This window comes from Canis aureus, chromosome 38 (assembly GCF_053574225.1).
Source record: "Canis aureus isolate CA01 chromosome 38, VMU_Caureus_v.1.0, whole genome shotgun sequence".
NCBI lineage: Eukaryota > Metazoa > Chordata > Mammalia > Carnivora > Canidae > Canis > Canis aureus.
In genome coordinates, this window is record NC_135648.1 from 11,988,088 (window position 1) to 12,014,505 (window position 26,418).

The following is a 26,418-nucleotide window of genomic DNA, read 5'->3' on the forward strand; positions in this document are numbered from 1 at the left end:
TACTATTTTTAAGTGTACAGTGTATTGGTGTTAATCATATGTAAGTAATTGCGCAAAAGATCTTTAAAACTTTTTTTATCTTGCAAAACTGAAATTCTCTATATCAATTAACTCCCCATTTCCCTCTCCCTCAGCCTCTGGGTACCACTTTTTTACTTCCGGTGAGTTTGGCTGCTTTTACTTGCCATATTGGAATCATGTAGTATTTGTCTTTTTGTGATTGGCTAATTGCAGTTAGCACAATGTCCTCAGGTTATCCGTGTTGTAATATATGATGGGATTTCCTTCTGTTGTAAAGCTGAATAATATCCCATTGTATGTCTGTACCACACTTGCTTTATCCATTCCTTGATCCAAAGACAGTAGGTTGTTTCTGCCTCTTGGCTCTTGTGAACCATGCTGTGGGGAACAAGGATGTAGAAATATCTCTTTGAGATCCTGTTGTTGATTTCTTGGATATTTACCCAGAAGTGAGATTGCTGGATCATATGGTAATTCTGCTGTTAATTTTTTGAGGAATCTTCCTCTTGACTGGCGTTCCACAGTGGCTGCATCATTTTCCTTTCCCACTGACATTGCACAGTGGTTCTAATTTCTCTGTGTCCGTTTAGGCACTTGTTATTCCCCCCTCCCCCCCTTTTTTTTGATAGTGGCCATCCTCGTGAATATAAAGTGAATGTTTAAATATTTTGGGAGAGTTTCAGATAATCCCTGAATTTGAAATTCTTATCTTTTACCTCCTTAGGCTGTCCGTAAATAGTTACACACATAATAGACAGTGTAAATAGTTGTTTTCAGTGTCCTGAGTTGCATACAATGCCTTTACCAATAATAATAGGTGAAGAATTTTTGAGTTTATCATCATGATAATAATAATGACTATATCCGTTTTCACAGTGTGCCACACATTGTTCTAAGTGATTCGCATTGGTTGTCCTAATTAATTCTTCCATTATTCCAAGGAGGTAGATACTACTCTTAGAGTATTCTTATATTATCTTATTCATCTATGTGGAACTTGAGGTACTGCGAAGTAATGCCCCAAACACAATTGGGTCTCAGGTAGCCTGAATCCAGAGCCTGGGCTCTTTACCAGTTGTTACCTGACTTGCATATTTTTTAAGCGTTGAATAATTTTAGACTGAATTTTTCTTGAGAGATTTTTAGTCCATGGGCAAAATTTTCCATTAAGTTGATAAAATAAAATAAAAATGGGGAATTAGGAATATTCCCAAAGTTATGATTAGATAATATTAAAGGCTTTTTTTTTTTTTTTTTAAAGGAGTCAGTCAGAAGTAAGCCTTAAAAAGATCTATTTTTTTTTTTTTTTATAATTCATTTTCGGAACTTCCCTATATATGAAGTTTGAGAGTTCAGTTCTTCAGAGCCATCATATCAGTTTTCTAGCTTAGTTCCCTGGATTTTTATCTGCTGACACTCATTTCACTACTGGATTTTTCATTGTTAGTTTTAGATTGGCCCTAAATATGTACCTCCATACCCATCACTGATAACACTTCCCTGACTCTTTAATTCTTGATTTCAGAAGAAAAGAGGCTTATTTCTTCTCTTGTTTTGATGTGACAATGATTGTCTGCTTGTATAAACTTTGACTGCAACAGAGGGCAACTTTTTCTTTCTTATGATGATTACCAGTCAGAAGAAGGGGAGGGAAACATGATTATGTGAATGGATCTGTATTTTTAAAGAAAAAAAAATATATTCTTTGGGATTAAATCTTGTTTTATTTAGGTTTGAACAACCTTAAAGAGACAACTGTAAAAGTATACTTTTTAATAAAGGAGTAGCTGAGGGGCTCCTGGGTGGCTTAGTCAGTTGGTTAAGCATCTGACTCTCGATTTTGACTTAGGTCCTGGTCTCAGGATTGTGAGATGGAGCCTGGGTCAAATACCTGGCTGGGTGTAGGGCCTGCTTGGTATTCTTTTTCTCCCTCTGTCCCTCCTCCCTAAATAAATAAATAAATAAATAAATAAATAAATAAATAAATAAATAAAGCTGAGTAATAATACAAAAGAAAAGAAGAGGATTTAGTACATAGGAAATTTTGATTAATTTAGAATTTAGAGCTTGAAATCTGAATGTACCTTTAGAGTGAATCTGAAAGCAGAGCGAAGTTTACATTCTAATATCCATTTTTCAGTGGCAAGCTATTAACATAGTTTTCATTTGAAGAAGATCAGAGGCAAGTACGAGAATCTTCAAAGGAATGAATCTAGCCCGAGATTTTGTCCTTGATTGCACCTTTTTTTTTTTTTTTTTTCCCTTTTGCCTCCACAGCATCTTCGCTACTCCCAAGGTACCTCCTTGCTTCTGGAACGCCCTCACTGTCCCCCAGAGTCTTCCGATTATGTTTTATATGGAGAATGATTTCAAATTTTATAGATACTTAAAGCGAAAGCCCTCTAACCCCTTCTTCCATTTGTTCTTCTGGGATATTATCAACTTACTAAGATTTCCTTTGTAATATCTGCACCTAACTTGTAGGAAGTTACTTTACAGGGTTTTAAGTAAGAAAGGAAATAATGGGTTATAGGCTGTACAGTATTTTTTTTCTTTTTACCATTGCAGGCTTTTGTCCATATGTTTTAAACCAGAGATTAGTAAACCAAGGCCGGGGGCCAAAATCATTTTGCTAAAGAAAGTTTTATTGGGACATAACCACACCCATCCTTGTGTTATCGGTGGCTGCTTTCATGCTTCTCCCAGATTGCTGAAGAGTCACAGTAGACACTGAATGACCTTCGAAGCTGAAATATTTAACTCTCTGGGCCTTTAAGAAAAAAAAGCATGTTGGTCCTGCTTTTACATGAAGGAGTGAGAGCTTAAACAAGTGTGTCCCCTCCTCAAGGAGGCATCCCTGCCCTGCCGCCCTGGGACCATCAGCACACAGGAAGACCCCCCAGTCTCCCCTGTTAAGTTTTCCCATATGCTCTTCCTCAGCCTCCCTGAGGAAAAGCCAGGCACTCATCTGCAATCCCTATCCTAGCAGACAGTCAAGTGCACAGGTTTTATTTCAGAGAGGAAAATCTTTAGGCACAAACACTGCATGTTGGGAGCTTTCGTGGTTCTCACTTGGGCTCTCCTTGTTTTACTCTGTATCCAGTTAGCAGTCTGATCTGGGTTCCCTGACCCTTGGGGCAATTAGTGATTAAGGTCTTTTGAGTATTTGTTTGCTTCTGCTTCTTACCACATGGCTATGATTTGGAAACCAGGTCTATGCCTTTTGGCTTCCTTGCACCAGGCTGGAAGAGATTCATTGCCTCACATTTCCGTACTTCTGCACTGAGAACTAACTCCTGGCCACTTGTAGAGCCCCTTTAGCTCGTCTGCTTCCTGAATCCCTTCCCTGAGTGTAAATACAACGTTGTGATTATTGTTGAGAATCAATGCTCATTCCGTGTCAGACACTCTGCTGGGCACCTTGAATACATGACTTCGTTTGATTTTCAAAGTAGCGCCATAAAGGTATTCGTTGATATGACCCATTACCATTTCATTCCTGATGAAGGTAACTTCAAATAAATAAATTTATTTATTTTTAAAAGATTTTAGTTATTCATGAGAAACCCCCCCACACACAGAGGCAGAGATATAGGTAGAGGGAGAAGCAGGTATCCCTTTCGGGGAACCTGATGCAGGACTCAATTCCAGGAACCCGGACCCAAGCCAAAGGCAGACGCTCAACCACTGAGCCACCCAGGTGTCCTGGTAACTTCAAATTTAAAAGCTCTCCCTGACTCATACAAAAAAAAAAAATCTTAGAACCACCACTTGACTCCAGTTTGACTCCTATCTTACAATCATTGTTATACTGCCTCCTACAGGTTAAGTACAGAGCAGTTACTGTCATTGTGTCCAGCAGGATTTCCCCAAATCTGTATCAACTTTGGAGGATGCAGATAGATACCGTTGAATACATCAACTTGATCTTGAAAGAAGGAAGTCTCTAATACCAATATCTCAGTTCTCACAAAGTTCTTGGCACACTGATGACATTTGAGAACAGAAGCATTTAAGGATAAATTTAGGAAAAGATGTGCTTGCTTTTACTTGTTAGATGTACAAGGAAAACTTCAGGATTGGTATGAAGTCAGATTTCCTATTTTAAGAGTCAGTTGCTTTTGGGGTGCCTGGCTGGCTCAGTTGAAAGGTGACTCTTGATCTCGGGGTCATGAGTTTGAGCCCCACATTGGGTATAGAGGTTACTTAAAAAAATTAAAAATTTACAAATTTTAAAAAGTCAGTTTCTTTGTCACATAGGATATAATCCTAATGCTTCTGTGCTTATCATATGGACTTCCATTGACATAATGCTCCTATACCTGTCATATGGACCATTTGATAACTGCCACTGCAAAAAGTACATTTCTATTCAAAAGTAATGGCTGCATTAGACTTTATTAGCATTTCTTTCCTTCGCTTAAAGTATTTGTTAACAAACTGTTTTTTTTTTTTTTTTGGTTTGTTTTTAAAAAAGAGATAAGCAAACCCCTCAAAGTTGTTTAAAATTGTAGGTAGAGAAAAGACATGTAAAAGTTGATGTTGAATACTGAGTGCAGTAAGTTTGGGGGCTATGGTTAGCTCAAATATAATGTCTTTCTTGTGGCAGTGGTCATCTTTGAGCTTTTTTATAAATACTTGTGTGACACCATCCCTACTCTGTCAGAGCTTAAAAACTGAGATGCAGTAGCTGTGCACATCACGTAGGGTCTGCAGAAGACCTGGTTGCCTTTTCCAAGAAGATGTCATCACATCAAAGCTAAAAAACATTGGATTTCTGGTTACCCCGGATGAGCGATATTTGTATTCTCCATCATCTTCATCAGTGACTGTACTTTTGTTATACGCGTATTCCCTTCTTACGTGCATTTCAGAACACATCCTCCTGAATATAGATTACTTTTTTTTCCTATCATGAACAATAGCATTATTTTGGGATCTTTAAAATGCATTGTTTACAACCTGACACCTGTTGCTCTGGTGACATGGTCTGTTTGGTTTCTGTGGAATTAAACCAGCCACAAACCATAGTGGTACAGAGACAAGTCGAGGGATTTCTTTTTGAGGTGTTGAGAGATTCCATTCCCCAAAAGCAACCCTATCCTGTCCCACAGCTGCCCTTGTACCATAAGTCTGACAACAGCAAAAGACAATGCCAAGATCCACCCTTATTTTACCACTCTAAGGCATCAAAATTTCCTTTCCAACCAGCAACAATAGCAACAACGACAGCTCCACAAAGCACACTGTCAGAAGATAGGAATTTCATTTTTTATTTCTGTTGCAAACAACAGTCAATTAATTACTTTTAAAAGATTGAAGTCCAGCAGCATTGCATCATAGTTAAGAGCACAGACTTTGGAACCCAGAGTGCCTGGGTTCACATTCTGATTCTTAGTCTTGGTGCCTTAATTGTCTCATCTGCCCAATGGGGTTCATATCTGTAAAACACATAAAATAGTGTAGGTATTGATATGCATATTTTAATGGGTACATTTAGGGAGGATTGGACTGGATGTCAGGATAGTTTTTTGTTGTTTGTGTTTTGTTTTGTTTTTTGTTTTTTTTTTTTTTTTGCAATTAACTATCCCATATCCTTGTAAGGAAGGTCCAGCGATCATAGGTTAATCAGTTAATCAGTACATATTACCTGCCTATGAACTCTATAAAACAAGGAGGCCAAACCAACTGGAATTTGGGTTTTCCTCAAATTGTAAAATCCTTTAAATTTGTGTTGCTAATACCCAATGATATAGTGTTGGAAGATTCCTATCAGTTTTAATCTGTCTCATTAACTATACTTAACTTTGTTTGATGAATAATTTGGGGCTGAATGTTAAAATGAGGGAACGAGGAACAGGATCACTAAAAATCAAGTCAACAGGTAATGAGTGGCTTCCTGGTCATTGGCTTGACACATTCTTTTGGACACAAGAGATTCCAAGGGGTGTAAGTCCCTGTCCTCAAGAATATACAGTTGGAAGAGGAGGTAGGTAATTCAGTAGACACAAATAATAAAGTATGTTGAGTTGTAAGAGAAGGACCCATGTGAAGACAAGTGTGAGATGAATTAGTTATACCCACAAGAACTCAGTCTTGTGGGCTCTGGGAAAGCTTCATTGAAGACACAATAAATGAAGCACGTGAAAAGGACCAGAAGGAAAGATAATGCTGCTTTCTAGGAATTTGGAGTAATTCAGGGTACATGTCAGACGAGGGGTTGGGCTGGGGCTAGGGATAGAAATTGACCTGAGACTGTGGGAAGGGATAAGGCTGAGGTGGGATTTTGAAGAGCTTTGTACATCCTTTACCCTCGATTATAATCAGATTACACCCAGTGATATGCAGTTTATGAGCTCCAGCATAGTGACAAGAAATGCTCACAAGATGTGGTTGATGTCTCGGAAATTCACTTCTTAGGCAATTTGGTGCTTTAAAAAAATGACTTGAGTTACTATCTTTCTCCCTCTCCTTCTAGTATCCGTAAAATATAGCCACGTACACTGGAGTTGTTAGCAAGACAAAATTTTCTTTCAGCTTCTCTGGGTGAATGGCTTATTCATTTTCAAACTCTTGCATAAATCTGAGGAAAGTTGTAATATTCTCAAACTCGAGATTTAGGTCTCAGAGTGAAAGTATTTAGTAATTGATGAAATCTTACAATGTCTCTCCCTTTTGTTCTTAGAAGGTTAAACAACATGATCTATGATTTTAATACCTATAGTTCATGTAATTCTTACAGTGTTAGAAAGTACACTTGATTGTTCCTTTTTATATCTTAGTAATCCGAGAGTAGTGAAGGTAAAGTAGTTCAAATTCACACGGCTAATGAACGGCACAGTTGTAATTTGGACCTTCATCTGCCGTTGCTCTTCTTCCTCTCCTCTCCTCCTCTGCCTTCACTCATTCATTTCCAGATGTCTTTTTTTTTTTTTAAGAGTTTTATTTATTTTGAGAGAGAGGGAGAGTACACAAGCAAGGGAGGAGCAGACTCCCTGCTGAGCAGGGAACCCAATGTGGGGCTCAATCTGTGGACTCCAGGATCATGACCTGAGCTGAAGACAGAAGCTCAACTGACTGAGCCACCCAGGTGTCCTCCAGATGTCTCTTAAACCTTATGCAAGATAGTAAATTAAGGATGGACATGCAGTAGGCATACAATAACTTGTTCCACCTTTTCTTTGAGATGAATATGTACAGTGCCTAGTGTCTAGTCAATAGTTGTGGAATGAAAGCAATAAAAGACTATCCATGTTTTTAGATTTGGGGAAAACTAAAGTAGGATATGTTTTGTTTAACCTTGAAAGAAATATCAAGACTAAACAGTCCCCCCTCAATTTTATACCACCATTTTCCTGCTAGTCTATTTCTATTTTTAATTTTAAGGTTTATTTTTAAAGGTGGAGAATGTGCATGGGAGTGGGAGAGGAGGAGAGAGAATCTTAAGCAGACTCCATGCTCAACGTGGAGCCTGATGCAGGACTCCATCTCATGACCCTGAGATCATGACCTGAGCTGAAATCAAGAGTCAGATGTTTAACTGACTAAGCCACCTATATCCCCTCCTGCTAACCTATTTTTAATTTAATTCAACGGGTCAGTATAATACTGTGGTTAGATATATCATACAGGGAGATGGTGGGTACCCACTATAGGCTCAGTGACCCACCTAATAGGGTTCACTGGAAGGTGAAATCAGAGTATGTGATCCTGGTCTCCATTTAGTAGACACTACTCAGAGTTTATGAGCCTTCCTGCTTATGGGCTGCTTTCTCATCTTTTGGTCCTTAGAGACAAGCCATCATCTGTTCTTATGTGGGAGCTAGGTCTGAGATTCAGGGTGAAAATGCAGCAGTCTGTGCCAATATATTATTATGGGTCTTACATACTATGTTTGTGATTATCAGAATTTAATCCTATAGAACCTAAAAGAACCAAATATCAAAAGGCTTTGTCTATACCCACTTATCTTCCACCTCATTTTTATAGAGGGTAGAGGGACAGCTAAAAGACAAAGAACATGAGACTTTGGCATAACCCAGTATATAAAATTGCTTTGCTAAGAGCTGGATGTGACTTGTAACTGGATATTCGTTTCCTCCTACCTCAGTATGCCATAGTCTCCATGTCACAGGTGACTTGCCATCCCTTTGGGAGTCTGACACTCCCATTCCTTATAATAGTTTTGGGCATCCTCTCTTAGAGCTTGAGGCAGATTCTCAAAATGTCATCAAAGTTCTGGAGATCTTTGTAATTTGAAGGTAAATTTGAGATTTAATAATGGACAAACACCACTTGGCATCATGTCTTGTGATAAAGAGTGCAGTCAGATATTTTGGGTGAATATGAATGAAATGTAATTTGACTGGCCCCCCCTCCCCAATCAGCTCATAAAGTGACTCTATGGCAATTCTAAAGGGAGCTCCAAAAAATGTTCAGAGCAATCCTTTGGGAATAGATGTAGTGTCCCTCGGTAACTTATTTTGAAGTTTAACTTGGGATTCTTTGAAAAAATTAAAGAAGTATATGCATTGATGGAACTTTGACTTTTTTTGCTATAGATATGTAATAAATTATTATTCTATATTATATAATCCCAGTGATAGAGACTTTCAATTTCACGTCTAATGGGAAAAAAAGGTAGTAAGGAAAAAAGAAGCATTAAAAACAAGAAAGAAAAGAAAAGGGAGAAAGGGAAATTGTATCACTGTGGAAAAACCTTTACTACTCAACAGTAGAGGGTTTTCTTTTTTTATATTTTTGATCATTTAAAACAAAAATACTACAGATTATTGGCTGCATGTTTTTAATGCTCTGTAATTGTGTACGGAGGCAAATCCCATTATTTTAAAATCACTTAATGTTGGAAAACAATTGGATAAACCCCACTTGGAATGCCCTGTGGGTCATCTCAAGCCATTTGGTTCTGTTAATAAAATTAAAACAATTGGGGGAAATATACAAATGCTTTCAAATTGGTTTTACAATTATGATGTCTGTGTGTATGAAAAGGGGGACAACTCTTAGGAAGTACATAAAGCCAAATGCATCATTACTGTGTATGAGTGATGTGAGCTGGGAGTAAGGATTTGACATATATTTTTATTTTGAGATGCCATGCTAATTTACATCATTCGGCCCTTTCACTGCCAAACTGTAAAAGTCCATTAAGTGACTGAAAGGAATATACAAATTATCCACTGGCACTCCAGGCTGGAGCTTTACATACACCCTGTTATTCTATCCGCCAGCTAGCTGCAAGATTCTATTAAGCGGTAAGTGAGAAAATTATATTGCCTACAAACTAATTGTACAAAAGACTCTGAAATAAGTAATCAGGGCCCAGGACTTTCTGAAAAGCTGCCAGGAGATATTATAAATTGCTCTATCATTCTTGTCAGCCTGGTTTAAAAACCCAGAGCTTCCATGTTGATTTGGTTCCCTCTGCAACAGAGCTCACTTCCTGAACTCTTGACAAAACTGGGCAAATTCCAGTCGTGTCCTCAGGAGCTGCCCAATTCAGTCCCTGGTGCCATCTCACAAATGTGTCTTGGGAAATAGCAAGCTATAATCCAAGGAAACTCTGTGTCTGAAATGAGAATCATAGCTTGTGAACAATAACTTCTGCATCCTCCTGATTGTCTGGTGTTCACATTTCAGGTGCCCACAGTTGCTATTGGAAATATTTTTGTCTAGTTTCCACTTTGCGTGAATCGAAGGAAAACAAGTACCCTGTAGAGATCATGTGGTCTACTGGGAGCAATGTCTTTGAGCCATTACCAAAATAGATGTAACATTATTACCCAGGTGCTTGGGGCAACACATTTTTAGGATAAAATGTGTTTTTGTTGTTGTTGTTGCATAGAAAAAGCACCAGGGAAGATATTTCAAGGGCAGAATTTGTGTAGACTCTAACATGGATCAAAGACTTTGTTGGGTGGGTGATCATAGCCAACAACAATGAACTAAGTAACTCAATGGGAGGGCTTTGAAAGTAGAGAGGTTTTCCTCCAGCAAATAAGTTCTTTAGAATAATGTTGATTTGTTTTTCAAGATATAAACCAGTGTTACTTAGTGAAATCAAGGTTATCACTCCTATATGTCAAGACTAATTTATTGAAATTTGGCTGAAGGATACCTGATTCATCGTAAACAATTTCTATACCCTTAAGCCGAAAATACATCATTTGTGAAAACATTCAGGGCTGCTGTATTTTCCATCCATTCACAGTGAAATTTTTACAAAAAAATGTTTCATCGCCTATAGCTTTAGAAAGATTCCTCTACCCCAATCTAGTTATTTATTCATTTTTCACAGCATAATTCAATCACTTGCTCCTAGATTGAGAATTCATTGACTTTCTTAGGCGCAACCTCTGCATTTGTGGGAACGCATGCTAGTACTGAATCCAGAACCACTGCCCCCCACACTAAATTGTATTGTTATTTGCTACGTGTTTTATCTCCTCTGTAAGACTGTGGACTTTTCAAGAGCAGGAACCACCTCTTTCTATCCCAACCCAGCACATGATCCAAAATTACAGGCTCATTGATCAGCACTGAGGATCCAGCAATGAATAAGACAGAGCTTCTCCCTCAAGAGCTCATTCTAAGGCACTATTAAAAATTTCTCTGCCTTCGTGTTTCCCTTTGTCATAGAAGAATTCTGGAATATAATGGTTAGAAAGGAAACTAGAGTACTTCTTTATATGTGATCTGAAGCTCTCATGTGGTAATTTTACAATTTTCCTTCTTTTTTTTTGAAGAAATTTAAAAATCCTATACAATCATTCTTAGATGAGTCATTCATAGATTTAGCTATTACCGTTGAACCACTCCTAAATATTTTCTCCAATGTGGCTCCAATTCTGAGAGCACTTACTTTGTAAGTAATCCTAAGTACTATGATGAGATAAAAATTAACCCCTTTAGTGCCATCTGTCTGTATTTGGATGTTTTATTTTCCTTTTATTCTTATCCTATTCATATCAAGATGCACTTTTATTTTCTTTAAAGTCTCTTATGTTGTTGTTGTTTTGTTTCTTTCTTTTCACACTTTGCTCCCTCGAAGGCTTTGGTGTCCGCCCCCCCCCCACCATGATCTCTTCCTGTTTGCCATGCATTTTCATTTTTGTCAAAGCTGCTTTTTAAGGTTTTGAAAAACTAGGTTTCCTAACACTGTGTGTGTGTGTGTGTGTGTGTGTGTGTGTGTGTGTGTGGAATAGTTTTCCTAATGTTCTTAATATTGCTTCCTGATGGACATCTAGCTCACTTGACCTTGTGGACATTACTGCATGATAGCACCATAATTGGTGTTCCTAAAAATGACCTTGTGATATCAAGAAAATATAAGTTTTCCTAAGCATACTATTTTACTTATTTACTACTTTTTGGAGGAAGATTTTTCTACTGTATAAGAAATGGTCCTTGCCTCCAGGATCTTACCATCTAATGGGTAATATGCATGCAAAAAAGGTGTGACAAAATATGGCATGTCTGTATGTGATGAGAGTACGTGAAAAGATATGAGAACCAAGAAGTCATTTTCTGCTATGATGGTCTGAGAGGTTTTCATGAAAGATTTGAAAGGAATTTGAGTTGAACAGTGAGCCTTGGAAGTAATTTTAAGAAGAGGGACAAAGTTAGATCATTCTCAGAGGGAAGTCTGAAGGACACAGCAAAAAATGAATAAATTGAATTGGCTGCATCAGAAAGTTCATATAAGGTAATGTTTGTAATATTGTTGGATAAGTAGATGGGAGTTATATTGGGTGGCGATTTTGTTTGCTAATCTAATATTTTGTATTTAATTCAAGAGACTATAGAAATGTAGTGATTTTTTTTTTTTTTAAATTAAGCTACTGACATAACCCGATGCAGCCCTAGGAAGAGGCATGCAGCATGGATTCCAGGGGGACAGAATGGAGGCACAATGCCCAGTTAGGCGATAACTGCCATAGTCCAGGTGTGAGCTCACACATGCCTGATTGAGGTTCCTGTCAGAAGTGTGTTCTCATGGAGGAGGAGGATAGAATTTTCTGAGGAAGAGAAACTAGTTTGAAATGAGAGTGATGTGTGTGTGTGTGTGTGTGTGTGTGTGTGTAGGTGGGAGAGAGATGGTGGGGAGAAGTTATCAGCATTGGGTTAAAATGCGGGTCAGGCTTTAATACTGGAAAGTAAGCAAAGTTAGGACTTTATACTGACTTTTTAGGCAAAAGGAGGCAAGAAATGCTGTTTGGAAACCATTTTTTCCCTAACTAGTTATTGTTCAGCTCTTTCTAAGAAAGCAAAGACCAAGTTTCTTTTTAAATAAGTATAGGAAGAGGTGGGTAGAGTGAAAGGATCTGGTAATAGAATACTAATTAACCCCTAGCAAATTACTAGTAATACTCCCTGGATGCAAAATACATTTTTCAGTGATGGTTTAAGAAACTCAGCAGTGAAAAATGGTTCATCTAAAGTTCAGACTCTAAATCCTTTTATTCTCAGCCATGACCCAGGCAGTCTGGTTCCTTTGACTTATCTGTAATTTTCTGGGTGTTAGTAATATATCTGAAGAAAGTGATGGTGTGTGCTTCTGTTGATGCAGTTAATATTACTCTTATTTAACCTCTTACTTTAAAAAGCAGTTGCTTCTATTATTATAAATGCCCTGAGTTAGAATGCTAATTGAGTCAAATAATTTTGATAGGCTTTTCTCAAATTATAATGCACAGTTTGTTTATATATATATACATATATATATATATATACACACACACACACTTTTTTTTTTTTTAGTCATGCATACTTAACCAATTTTCAGTAGTTATAAGTGGTTGGGTATTACTTCCTGTTGAATTAGCAGTTGCTGAGTAGTTGAGTCTTTGTACAATCCTGCAATCCACTAATGTGATATTTAATGAGGAGACATCAGTCTGGAGAAAGGTAGTCAATATAAATCAGTGTTTACAAAGTGTGATTAACTCTGAAATATTTCATCAATGCTGTGGTCCCAGGCAGACTCTATGCTAATTACTAGAATCTGCGCATGTTTCAGGGGACTTGGACGGACCCTGAGTATTGCAAACATGGAGCAGCAAAATTGCAATTATGCTCGGACCGTCTCTGATGACAATTTATGCATTTGGTGTGATGACCTCCCCCTTCCCAAGAGGGCAATAAACAGAATGCATTTTCATTAAGATACTAATGCACTTAATCACAAGGGGAAAGGGTTAGGAAGTAAGGAAAGACCTTCAAGCGCTATGTGACAGAGCTGATAGGGGAGAGAGGCTCTATTTTAAAGGCAGCTTCTTTACAAAGCTGTAGGCAGCCCCAGAGCACATCCTACACACTGTCATTGGCGTTAATTGAAAAAAAAAAAAAAGTTAAAGTTTGGATCTTCTTCTGGCTACATATTTATCAACTTCAAATGTGTAAGTACCACCATAAGTAATATCAACGGACATTAAAAATATAGTTTCATAACAGTTTATTTTTATTTATGACACTTCCATGGAGCTTGATTGTTTGGAATTCATTATGCAAATAAGGTAACAAACAAATAAGGTGATGATGGTCATCATCACCATCCTCCTCCTCCTCCTCCTCCTCCTCAATAAGTATTTACTCAGCAGAGATCTGTGTTGTAAATCCCGGGTAGGTGTTGCTACAAGAGCCATGTCATTTCAGTCCCTGCCCTCTAGGAGCTTACTGTAAGGCCCCGGATTAGCCTGCTGATCATTTTTCACGGTGGGGTTTATGCTGTTTAGTGTCAGAAAGACAATAAGCCCGATACATTGGAACATTAGTAACCAAAAGAAATCCAGGATTGATGATACAAGACTGTGGTTGTGATGTTCATGCTTTTATGGAAATAATTTGCTTTGAAATTTCTTTTAGATTCTAAAATTCTGGAAGATTGTTATTTTGCGTGGATAGACTAAGCGTAATGTTTTATTTTATTTTACTATTTTATAAAGATTTTATTTATTTATTCATGAGAAACACAGAGAGAGACACAGAGACATAGGCAGAGGGAGAAGCAGGCTTCATGCAGGGAGCACGATGTGGGACTCAGTCCTGGGACTCTGGGATCACACCCCGAGCCAAAGGCAGACACTCAACCGCTGAGCCACCCAGACGTCCCTAAGTGTAATGTTTTAGAGGCTAACTTTACACTTAATCTTAATCTTTTGAGATACTTTACCATGTATCTTCCAATTATTCAGTGCCTCTTTTTTTTTTTTTTTTTTTTTTTTTAAGAGAGAAAGAGAGAGAAAGGAGGGCAGGGGGTGAGGAAAGAGAGAATCTTAAGTGGTGGGCTCGATCTCAAGACTGTGAGGTCATGATTTGAACCAAAATCAAGAATCAAGAATTGGACACTTAACTGAGCCACCGAGGCGCCCCTATTCAGTGCATCTCCAGTGGTTGCCACAGAGCATCCAGCTTCATGACATTTATGACATCCTAATGAACCTCATGTGACTTTTTTTTTTTTTTTTGAGTGGGGAGGCAGGAATAACAGAGTGGGTATTGCCTCTGGGTTGCTCACATTTCCTGGGTTTTGAAAATCTAACTGCTTTTCTTCAAACTCTATGTTTTAGGTAATATAGAATATAGCTGCCCTGCCACGAATGAATGTGAAATCACAAAGCGCAGACGTAAATCCTGCCAGGCTTGCCGCTTCATGAAGTGTTTAAAAGTGGGCATGCTGAAAGAAGGTAAGGCGTGTTTCTAGGGGCCCTGTGCTTTTGGTTAGGAGTGGAGGGAAGGGTGTGTACAGGGATTTACAGAAATGCTAAAGACACCAGGAGAAGAGGGGGTCGCTGTAAGCTCTCTGAATCCGATGGCAAAATACATCTTTACACCTGAGTTTTCTGATATGTCCTGGCTACCTGCTTGACATCAACAGGAAGGGACAAGGTAGGAATCATCCGATGTGCAGCTAAACCCCACCAGGTATGCTTGGTAGTTCTAGATTCCTTTCATCTGTACCAGTTGCAGAAGGCGAAGGACAAAGAATATACCAAGAGGCTAGTCCTTGTCTTTTGTGTTTCTTCTCACTTCTAAGTTTGCAGACAGATTTTCCCTTCCATCGTTACTGAGATATAATTGACAAATAAAAATTGTGTATGTTTAAGGTATGTGACTTGATGTTTTGATATTCATATGTGTTGTAAAATAATTGCCGCAGTCAAGCTAATTAACATCATTTCATATTGTCACCACTTTTTAAAAAAATTAATTTTAGGTTTAAAGCACTCTTTATTTTTTTTTCCAATCTTTTATTTTGGACTTATGTTCTATTATAAAGAACCTATAATAATGATACTGAAGTTGTTGCTTTCGCTAAGGGATAACACCAACAAACACAGAATAATAACAGTGACCATGTATTCAGTTATGGCCTGAGTTTACCCACCTACCAAGTAGTAGAAGCCAGAACTAAACACAGACAGATCCTAGAATTCAATTACTTCTTCCCCCCATATCCAAGGTCCTGAAATATTTTTATATCTCAGCATGTCCAATGAAATTAACATTTTAGCTTGGGAGCTAGAAAGAAATCATTCTTTTCTTTGGAAGGCCTACATGTGTTTTTGTTTTGTTTTTAAATACATCTCCGTCTATGTGTATGTTTTTGTAGATGTGCATTTTTTATGGCTTTTAGATCTTCCTATCTCTTTCTCTTCAGAAAATTTACCAGAGTTTAAAATAAATATGATACTTTTATAAAGTAAAAATGAATATGCAGTAATCAAAGTTTGAAAGAAAATTAGGTAAATTACATTTAAATATACTGCTTCTGTTGAGTCATAACATACGCTTTGTTCATGGAGTTGGTCCTATTAGTTTATATATTTGCTGTTACTGAAGACCTCTGACTTTTTTTTTTTTTTTTTTGATCTCTGACTTTTTAACATGTAAATCCAAATAGATCCAAGTGTTTATTCCTGAAGAACAAACTGGAACTTCAATTAGGTATGGCATTCCTAGATCTCCTCATTTTTCCTGGTTTGTTCTTAATTATGATTTTTCCTGTTAATAATGTCATAGGAAGATGAGTGGATAAGTTATATTTGGGTATGTGGAATTCATGCCCCATTTCTCCACTCTTTACTGGACCAATAAAGAGCTAACTCTTCATTGACAAGGAACATAGAGAAGATTCTCTCAAATTCTTCTCATCTCTGACTCTCCTCTTCAGCCCTGGTGTGGGTGACGGGAAAGCTATAAACAAAGAGCACATAACTTTATAATTAAAGCCTTACGAAAAGATGACACCAGATGTATTGTCAAGTAAAAAATAGTAGAAGGGAGATGTGCATTTGTGATGGGATATACATGGAGAAGTGGAAGGAAGGAATATATAAGGATTGGGGACAGTGGGATACCATGAATATGCTGAGGAGGGGAGGTACTTTCCCTTTTCACTATATAGCCTTTGGCACCATTAGGATTTTTCTTTTTCTTTTTCTTTTTTTTTTAAAGATTTTATTTATTTATTCATGAGAGACCAAGAAAGAGAGAGAGAGGCAGAGACATAGGCAGAGGCATGAAGCAGGCTCCATGCAGGGAGCCCGATGTGGGACTTGATCCCAGGTCTCCAAGATCACGCCCTGGGCTGAGGGTGGCGCTAAACCCCCAAGCCACCTGGGCCGCCCACCATTAGGATTTTTCATAGTTGCTATATTTAGGTTTATAATCCACTTGCTAAATATTTATTAAGTTTCTCCAGTGAGCCAAGCACCGTTCTAGGCTCTAGTGGTACAGCAGTGAGAAAGTTGGATATGGTTGTTCTTGCTAGAGAAAAACCTTACATAGAAATGCCAGTGGGACAGTTTTGAAAAAGGAAAACATATAGATAAGAGCCCAAACATTATGACCCAATCCACAGGATGAGGAATTTGCTTTTAGTTAGGATGATGGTGATAGCTTACTTCTTTTGAGGTTGAAAGCTTTATCTTCGTAATTGCCTTAAACACTATAGCAGAGTAGCAAACCAAACCTAGTTTACAAAAAAATAATAAGTTATTGATGGTCCATTTTTGATCGTTATATTGCCACTTACTTGAGCTGTAGAGAACCACACTAAAGTTATGCTCATTCCAGAAGGGTTAATTAAAAGCTGGGAGTTGAATAGTTTTCAAAGAGCAAACCCATTTTTGTAAAAGTGTTACAAGAGTAATATATCAATTAGCACTTTGAATTGATGTGTCCTAGATGTGGATTTTATTTTAAAAAACTAAAGTGCATGGAGATATATCTCCGTTTCCAGGTTGGTAGAGTTTTGTGACTCATTTAATCTTACTACTGTGATTTACTCAACTCCTTGCATTTCCAGGTTTATGGACAAAATGAAAAAAAAAAATTTTGTCCCCTAAATAATTTCCCCCATTGTAGGTTTTAAGCAGGAGCAATCTTGAAGGATGGTTAGAGTGATCAAGGAGGTGTGAACTGTGTTTAATTAAACATTGTTGGTGAAAGAAATGGGCCGGCGCTTATCTGTTATTCACACCTCTTCAGTTGCTGTTATCAAGCCTTTGGAGGGTCTGTTTTCAAGGGAATTGCTGCTGTTGCTGATATACTCAAATAATAATTTATTTCCCTTTACTTCCTTATGCCCACTTTGATGGGAAAAATACCAGTTCTCTAAGCCCCTCCCCCAAAAGGATGGCTATGAGTAAATACAGAATATTCCTTTTCTTTTGTACTTAAAAATGCAGTGAAATATTACATTACACCCTGCATATAAATGCACGATTATGTTTGGCCATCTCCTTGGCTCAGGACTTGCCTCCTCAGTCTGGAGAGAATGATACTGTCTTAAATGTATCTTTATGGATGGAGAGGGATTTCGGTCCCATGCAGTATGTCAGAGATCATGATGTAGTAAATCTATTCAAATGTAAACCTGTTCAATTCAATTACCAGTCCATAATAAAATTTGCTGCTACAACCCCCGTGTTGACCACAGCAGTCCATACAGGCTGATGGCACAGCAGGGCTGGAAATTGACAGACAAAATCTATTTAAACAAAAAAACAACATTAGTTGTAGAATCTCAGATGAAATCAGATTTCAACAGCTTTGATGGGACCCTTCTTTCCTTTAACAGGTATTTTTATTCAACTAGCCAAATACGTCTTAGATAAAGTGCTGCCTGAGGGAAATAAAAGAAGTTTTCATTAGAAAGGTGGTTTATAGAAAAATGAGACTTCACTCTTTTAAAAACAATAATCCCTAGTTTAATTGACCGATATTTCTACTAATGATGTAGGATGGCAAAGAGAAGTGATGGCTTAGTGGGCAAACAATTCTAGTTGTATCACATTGTGCATAATTAAATTCTTACAAGATAGGCCTTCTTGTTAGCCAGTCAGAATTATGTCTGAATGGACTACGTTTGATTTTAACATTAGAATTTTTGAGTCAAAAAAAAAAAAAAAGAATTTTTGAGTCAAGAAATCGTTACCATTTGAAATAAACAATTGGTTATGTGGAGAAAATGACAAAATGTCACAAAATTAAAAAAAAAAACCTTCAAGAAGTTAAAAAAAATGATAGCTTGTTCAAATCCCAGTGGTTGCACCATTCTACAGCCTGAGAAATCCCCTTTTCTTTTTTGGGGCTCTACTTTGCTGGCAAGCCTCCCGCATTAGTTTTTCAGCATTATGCCATACTGTATGTCAGAGAAAACCCATCTATTACAAGATATCTGGTCTCAACATTCCCTTTTCATTTTTTTCAGGTATTGCTTATTTGAAGGAAAAAACAAGAACTAATCAAGGTGCACCTATAAATCTGGTCAAGATTTATTTTTATTTTGATCTCTCTCCTTGGTTATTTAAAGGCTATTGCAGACATACTGGTTGGGTTTACTCTCTGTCAGTGGCAAACAGAGACATTTTATGAAAGCAATAATTATTTTATTTAGGTATAGAATTCACTGATCGAAGGATTGAAGGGCCTTTTGCTGTTTATTGGTATGATGGGTTTCACCTTGGCAACTCAAGTATTTTTCTTTGACTCTTGTAGATGAGAGCAAGGCACTCATGTTTATACACAGCATTATATTCTCTAGGATGGCCAGCCTGCATGCCAAAGTAGAGAGGAATCAAGGAAGCATGGAGGACAGGACAAAAAAAAAAAAATGCTTTCACTTTTTCTTTTTTCTTTTTTAAAAAAAGTTACTTAAACCTTTCTGATCTTCCCTTTTCATCATCTATAAAATGATGGTAGCAATAGTAGAATTTGCAAATGAAATATTGTGAGTATCCAGTAAGAAATTGCATGGTAAGTGCTTAGAATACCATGTGGTGTAGAAGAAGAACCAAATCAACATTACCTATTGTTGCTAGAGACAATAAGGGTCAAGCTGTGGGGTCAGGTGGACCTAGATTCTAGCCCAGCTCTACTACCTCCTGGACCTGGGCAGTGTACAGAACCTGTAAGACCCGCATCAGCCTATTTATTTGTGACCATGGGACCTAAGATAGAACTTACCTTGTAAGGTTTTTGTAAAACCGATAGAGCTAATTAATATAGACACAGGGTCTGGCACATGGTTAGAGGGTGACACTATAAGATAGAATCTGGATATATTACATTGCCCTGCTGGACTACAACGAATTCATGTAAATTTTGTTTTTTGGCAACATCAATGACCTTAGGGGTCCTTTTCAGACTTTTCATAGAAACATCAATAGGTGAAAATTTGTCCCAAAATTTCACAAGGAAATATAGTTTTTTGGGTTTTTTGTTTGTTTTTAAGTAAGCTGCATGTCTAGCATGGAGCCCAACACAGGGTTTGAATTCATGACAATGAGATTTGAGACCTGAGCTGAAGGGTCAGAGGCTTAACCCACTGAGTTTTTAATATCTACCCTTAGGTCAAGCAAAGAAAGACAACAGTGTAAAAAAGGAAAAAAGGGACTTCAAGTCAAGCAGAACGTTTTATCAATAAGAGCATGGATAAAGAATGCCTTTGATTATTGATTGAGCTATAGAAAGAAAGGCTTATTCCTTTGTCTGTCAGAAAAAAAAAATGGACAAATCACCTGTATTTTAAAATGTGCAAGAAGAAGAGTAAGAATTCTACTAATCTCATAAGTACACTAAATTGTACTAAGGAAATTTTGATAGCAGAGCATCATGGAAAAAAATTGAGAGGACGGACTTAAGTTTTAGTACATCTGCATAAATATTAACTGAGCTTCTCCGATGTGTCTGGAAAAATGCCACGTTTTAGCTTTTAATTTGATTTTTCAATTTTTTTTTTTTTTTATTTTTCCACTACCTAGCATGGTGATTTTGGGGAAATCCAAAAGAGCTCTGTCTTCATTTCCACATGTGCAGGGGAGCACTTAGACTGCCTTTTTTCTCATCCCTTCTATTCTAATAGACATTTTATTTAGAAAATGATATAATGTATATTAGTATAATGGAAACATTATACTAATATAGACACAGAGATATCTGTAATTTTGATGATGATGTCGATGAAATCCGTGAGGGGAGTCAAACCATAGGAACTAGATTTGTAGACTTGGCTAGTGAGTTGTGCTCTTTTGTACATTTTGTCTTAACTGGGTAATTCTTTGGATGCTTTTCATTTTTTCTGGAAAACAGGAAGTATGTTATCTTTGCCACAGTTAATAGAAGTGAGAGTTGAAGGAACAGTGGAGCGATCAATAGATGTTTAAATACTTAGGAAATGAGCTCTTGCATTTTTGCCTATGTTTGAAAAATTTTTCCTCTGTATTCCCTCACAGTCCCTACCATCTCTTGTCAATATATTGAAGAGCAGTCAGTCAGTAGAGTTTTATCTCTGTGAGCTCTGGAATCTCATCACAGATTGCTGTATCGCTACCAGTCAGATTTATCTGAAGTTTTGTTGTTATATTTTTAAAATAAAAATATTGACATAAATAGGAGAGGAGAAGAACAGGTTTATCTAATTTTAGATCCTTTGAAATACTTCCTAAGGGGGGGGGGGAGAATGAGTCATTAAAGCTAATAAAACTAATAACATAGTTACATGTTTTATTGATAAGCACATGTGCTTTTCATATTTGAATTGACATTTTTAAAGTAAGCTTCTGTTGCAGAGGTGCTTATTATTTCCCTTTACTTTTTAAAGTCTAAGAAATACAAGCCTGGAGATTCCGGGTAGGCACTTTAAACGATGTGTTAGAATTGTGAGTCTTCCTCTTTAGGATAAAGTCAAAGCAGAAGCTGGGAATCAGCATTTGGAATCAGCCACCATTCAGTGTGGAAAGGGCACAGGATATTAAGGTTCCATTATCACCTTAAAGCCTCACTCAGTAGATAAAAGCGGGACCCTGCGAAGGGGATTCTCATTAATCAGATGAGGAATCCAAGGCTCAGAGAGTTTCAGTGACTTACTCAATGACCCATTGCAGATAGAGTGGGAATGGGATTAGAAGTCAGGTACGTCACCTTTCAGGCTCTGTATCTCTATCAAGCTTTGTTGCAGTCCTGGCCAAACGAAGGTATTTTCCTGCTCCAGCCTCGGCTTGATTGCCCACAGTCTCAGCACAGCAGGCAGGTAGTGGCCTGACATATTCATTGGGGGTGGAAGACATGGGAAGGAGTCCTGGTGCTCTCAGGAAGCAGCAGAGCTTGTGGCTTTGACGAGGGGTTTGTGTCGAAGCTATAAGTGACATTCATTAAGAGGGGACTTTTCCTTAGGATTCTGATCTTGGAAAACCAAGCTTTTCTCACTTGGGGTTTGAGGAGGCCACTGAGGTGGTGGGGATCGGTCCAGAAGGAGTCATTACCAAATAGCTAAGCAGCTAGAGCATTGGGCTGACTGTGAGCTGGAGAAGGCTCTCTGCTCTAGAAATTTCGGAGGTCAGAATGTCAGAGTTTAAGACCCTGCACGGAACAAGACATTTAAGTCCATTTTGTTTTGGTCAGACTGAGGTAGTGTCTGCCTCTGGATACCAGGTCCCCAGGGAAAGCAGTTAAACTCAAGAAGCATGAGGATCTAGAATTATCTTTTATTTTCATTCCTGAGTGGATCTCCAGTATCTTAAAAGAATCCTGTCATCTATGCCCTGCTTAAATCTCAGCTAGATAGACCATTGCCAGTCACTCTAGAATGGAAGGCCCAGGACATCTTTTGCTCTGACTCATGAATTCCTAGAACTGACCTAATGTTTAGGAAGAAATGGTAACAGCATAGAGGTGATAGTAGCTTCTCTTCTTCTGCATTGGAAGAGTCTTTATCCAGAGGCCCTATTTTTTTTTTTCTGATCTATCTCATCACAATCCATGGGGTATACTTCCAATTTCTACTTTTTAGTTTAGAGAAGGCATGTGTGTGTGCACATATATGCATGTATATGACACAGAACAAAAATTATGCATTTATTCATTTAGCTGCCATGATAGCTCTTCAGTCAGTTGTCTTGAGCCCCCAGGATATAAAGAAAAATCATCCCAGAACTGTTTTCCTGCAACCACAGTTTGTGTCTTGATATATATATGGCAGTGGGAACTCGGAGAGTCTTCTGGGTTTACCCTATCAGCAGGATAGCAAAGAGCAACTTAACTTGTCTAATTACCCTTCTGTTTCATATCTTCTGTTTTAACAAAATGTTCATTTAAAGGGTGTAGCATTTTCCAGGTAGGTTCTCTTTAAAAAATAGAAAGCTACTCCGGGTCGTTTAGTAACAAGCTGATTTGTTTTTGCTTACTTAAAGAACCTGCTTAGCACAAATTATCCTAACAAAATATCTTTTGTAAAAACCCTCTGAAGAAGACATTGCCAAGGTGATTTTTTTTTTTTCTCAAGTCTAATATCATTATGCTGCCAAGTCGAAAACAGAAATTATTGGTAGGGAAATTTGGGTTCCTACTGCCTTCAAAAAGCAGAACAAAGAAAAGGAGAAAGCTTTAATGGTATTCAAGGAAAATATTTCTGTGTTAGATGACAGTTAATAGAACTGCATTGACCTCACTGGTATTTCTTGCACTCTCTGTTGTAATATTATCCTAAGAAGCTCCCTCATTAATGCAGAGTATTGAACAAAACTCCCAAGTTATAATATAAGCAATAGTAAAGAGCACCTTCTTTGTGAGCTTTGTCCTGACATGAAGCCGTTTGGGAATATATTTAAGTGCCACAAAAAGTTATTTCATGTACAGATACTGCATTACCAGATGGTGATGTTTTGGTCATGCTTTGTTGATAGGAAACTTGAACAGTCTGTCTCAAAATGAATAGGAAAGGTTTTAGAGGTAAGGGGGTAAGAACATAATTCTTGGGAACTCAATATGCATTAGGCTATGTGCTATATGCTTTAGTTAGGTTTTTTTTGTTTGTTTGTTTGTTTTTTTTTTTTTTGTTTTTTTTTTGCTATTCCTTACAGTGACCCCCAGAGGTGGGTATTTCCCCATTTCGCAGAGGAATGAAAGCTTGGAGAGATAATGTTACTTGCCAGAGTTCTCACAATGCACAATAAGCGGCTGGATTTTATGGCAGGCCTTCTGGTTCTTACTGCCTGTGCTCTGTATTTGTTTAATACATTTTGTCTTTGTGAACCAGAGTAATATTCAAGTATATATTTAGCTTGGGATTCTTCAGAGGCTATGGGTATTTGGGAGACGCTGAGCTCTTAAAAGATTATTTAAGTCAACCATTTATTTAATTTTATTTATTGTGTGTGTGTATTTTTTAAAATATATTTTTATTCAAATTCAGTTTGTCAACATATAGTATAACACCCAGTGCTTTTCTCATTTAAGTCAACCATTTTAAAAAATCGGGATTCAAAATAAATAAATAAATAAATAAATAAATAAATAAATAAATAAAATAAAATAAAAAATCGGGATTCATTACATCGCTTTGAGTTATTCATTTAATGTTCAGCGCTGTGTTGGAAGGCAGGTAAGTTTCCCATCATTGTGAGAGATGTAGAGAACAAGTTCAAGTTATCAAGTGGGGTTTGGACTAGAATATATTTTATGGTCACTTCCCATTCTGAGATTCTTGAGATCCCAGCATAAAGTTTGGAATAACTCGGCCAGTTTAAACTGTATGAATAAACATCAGAGGCACCTAAGCTGTTCAATTCGTGGGAATCCTACTTCATGGGTCTGTGTTTTTGTCAAACAGTGTGTGACATCTTATATAAATCCACGTTAGGGCATAGAGGAACATTTTGGCATAGGTTTACGTTCCGGCTCCAATTTTTTTGAACTTCAGGACTAAATTCCTTATAAATTTTGCATTTGTAGAGAGGAATGGCTTTGATTTCCTGACTCTGAGCACCATTTGCCTCTGTTGTTTTGAGGATATGGCCATAGTGGACCACTGGAGTATTATAATCTTATCTGTTATATTTATGGGGGAAAATTGAAGTACCAAAGTTTTAAAGATTTGTCCATGATTCTGTATATAATCCATGTGGACCCTAGGCTGTCACATACTCCCTGTGCGCATGTGGTTCTCGGGAACAATTCTGTATTTATTTATTTCTGAAATATAGCAGTTACATTAGAAATGAAGTAGATTCTCTCTTGTGGACTTTCCAAATGCATCACCAAGAATCTATCCTGGTTGCATTTGGGCTAGAGAGGACAGAAAGATTGAAATGGTGAGAAAAGGTTCTTTTAGCTCCCTTCCTCCTGCTTTAATTGGAATACTATTAAAAGTTAATCATTTATTTGATTGTCTCCATTTGTCATTTCCATTTGTGAACTTGAAATAGGAAGCTGGCATTTATCTAATATGCTACTAATTTTTTCTTTTTATTCCTTTTGGATTATAAGAAGTTCCCAGTGGATTTAACCCCTGGGTGAGGGGAGGAACCCTGTTTCCACATTTGCTCATCCACACAGAGTGCAGTGACAGCACCAGCACCGTGTGTGGTGGGGAAGGGGGAGGGGAGCCCCCAGCCTGCCAGGACTCTGATGTGGAATTTCTTCCTACCGGCCTCCAGACAGCAGATTTTTGTTTCTTTCCACCAGTGCACACATACCTCGACGTGGCATCGATGTTCATGGCTTTGTGTTTATTTAACGTAAAGGAATTCTGGTATACAGTTGAATCAGGCCCATTTCATTCAGGCACCATTCCCGACTTGTTAGCCACCTTCTTAGTTAAGATTGTGCTGAGTGCGGCTCCGTCTATATTATTCGGGTATCAAACATGATTTTTGTTCATTCCTAAGTCTCCCTCGAATGAAAGTGAGTGCTGGTCGTTTCTTGAAAGATTGTTCTATAGTTTTGCCTCTCTCTCTCTTAGTAGGTTGTAGAGCCACCAACCAGCTTCCCTAAGGCAAGCTGTCTGCAAAGGAACAAGCCAGCTGGCTTGGCCAAGGTTGATCAATGATGAGAGGCAGGCTGGGTTCCAGGTTCACAAAAGCCACTCAGTGGAGAGTAGGTCAGCGGCTTCCCCAAAGCCAATTAGCTGGCAGAAATCTGAGGTGCCTGGTGCTAGCCAAATTCCCTGAGCCTGATGGTACTGGTGGGGAGTCCATCCTTGGGCTTCCTGGCAAACCAGACTTAAGTGAATGGCAGATTGTGCTATTTGAGAGCCAGTGTGGCTTTATGGCTACTAGAACAAATATCAGGGACCCGTCACTCCCACTCAGTTTCACCCAAGTAGACCGCACAGCCCAGGCATAATAACTGATCCTCAGGTGCCAGGGGCTTCAGCTGATGATTTACATCATAAATTTATTTTTACCTGACTTTGGCTTTTTGAAGTTGAAATGGATAGGAATCATGCCATTAAAGGAGATTAACGTGGAATGGGTTTGGGAGGTAGGAAGGGCTATAGAGCTTTGATTTCTCCTATTTTTTAAAGTCCCAGTTGTAATAGGAGTGTTAGGATTTCTCTTCTTTTTTTAAAGTCCCAGTTGTAGTAGCTGCTCCCTTATAGCTGACTGTTGTGATAAGACAGGACCTATGGCAAAACCCAGAGGAAGGATTTCTTAGCAGATACTCTTTGGTTAACCTGTTTCTCCCAAGATTATGTATATCTGGGATTATAATCGTTTCCCTACTTTTCTCAAGAATTACATGTTTAGCTATCATGCCTTTTCTACATCTGCTGCATAATCATACTTTGATTTTTTTTTTTTTAAGAGAGAGATAAAGCATGCATGTGCACGCATGAGATGGGGAAGGGAAGAGGGAGAGAGAGAGACGCTCAAGCAGTCTCTGTGCTTATCATGGAGCCCTATTTGGGGCTTGATCCTATAACCCTGAAATCATGCCATGAGCTGAAATCAAGAGTCGGATGCTTAACTGACTGAGGTACTCTATAGGCTGCAGAAGCATGATCTTAAGATGCCTGGGCTATTTTACTAGATTTTTAGGTACATTGGGGATGTGGAGAATTTAAGGAGTAGAACATGTAAGAATAAGCTCATT

The 26,418-nt window shown here is 37.9% G+C and overlaps 1 protein-coding gene across 36 annotated transcripts in view; it reads left to right on the forward strand.

Annotated features, from left to right (window-relative positions):
- ESRRG (estrogen related receptor gamma) overlaps window positions 1-26,418 on the forward strand; it is a 616,791-nt gene that overhangs the window by 446,853 nt on the left and 143,520 nt on the right. For all 36 annotated transcript variants that reach the window (XM_077887012.1, XM_077887030.1, XM_077887042.1 and 33 more), the window contains one exon: window positions 14,610-14,726. In XM_077887012.1, coding sequence (XP_077743138.1) covers window positions 14,610-14,726 — 117 coding nt within the window. The remainder of the gene's footprint in view (window positions 1-14,609; window positions 14,727-26,418) is intronic.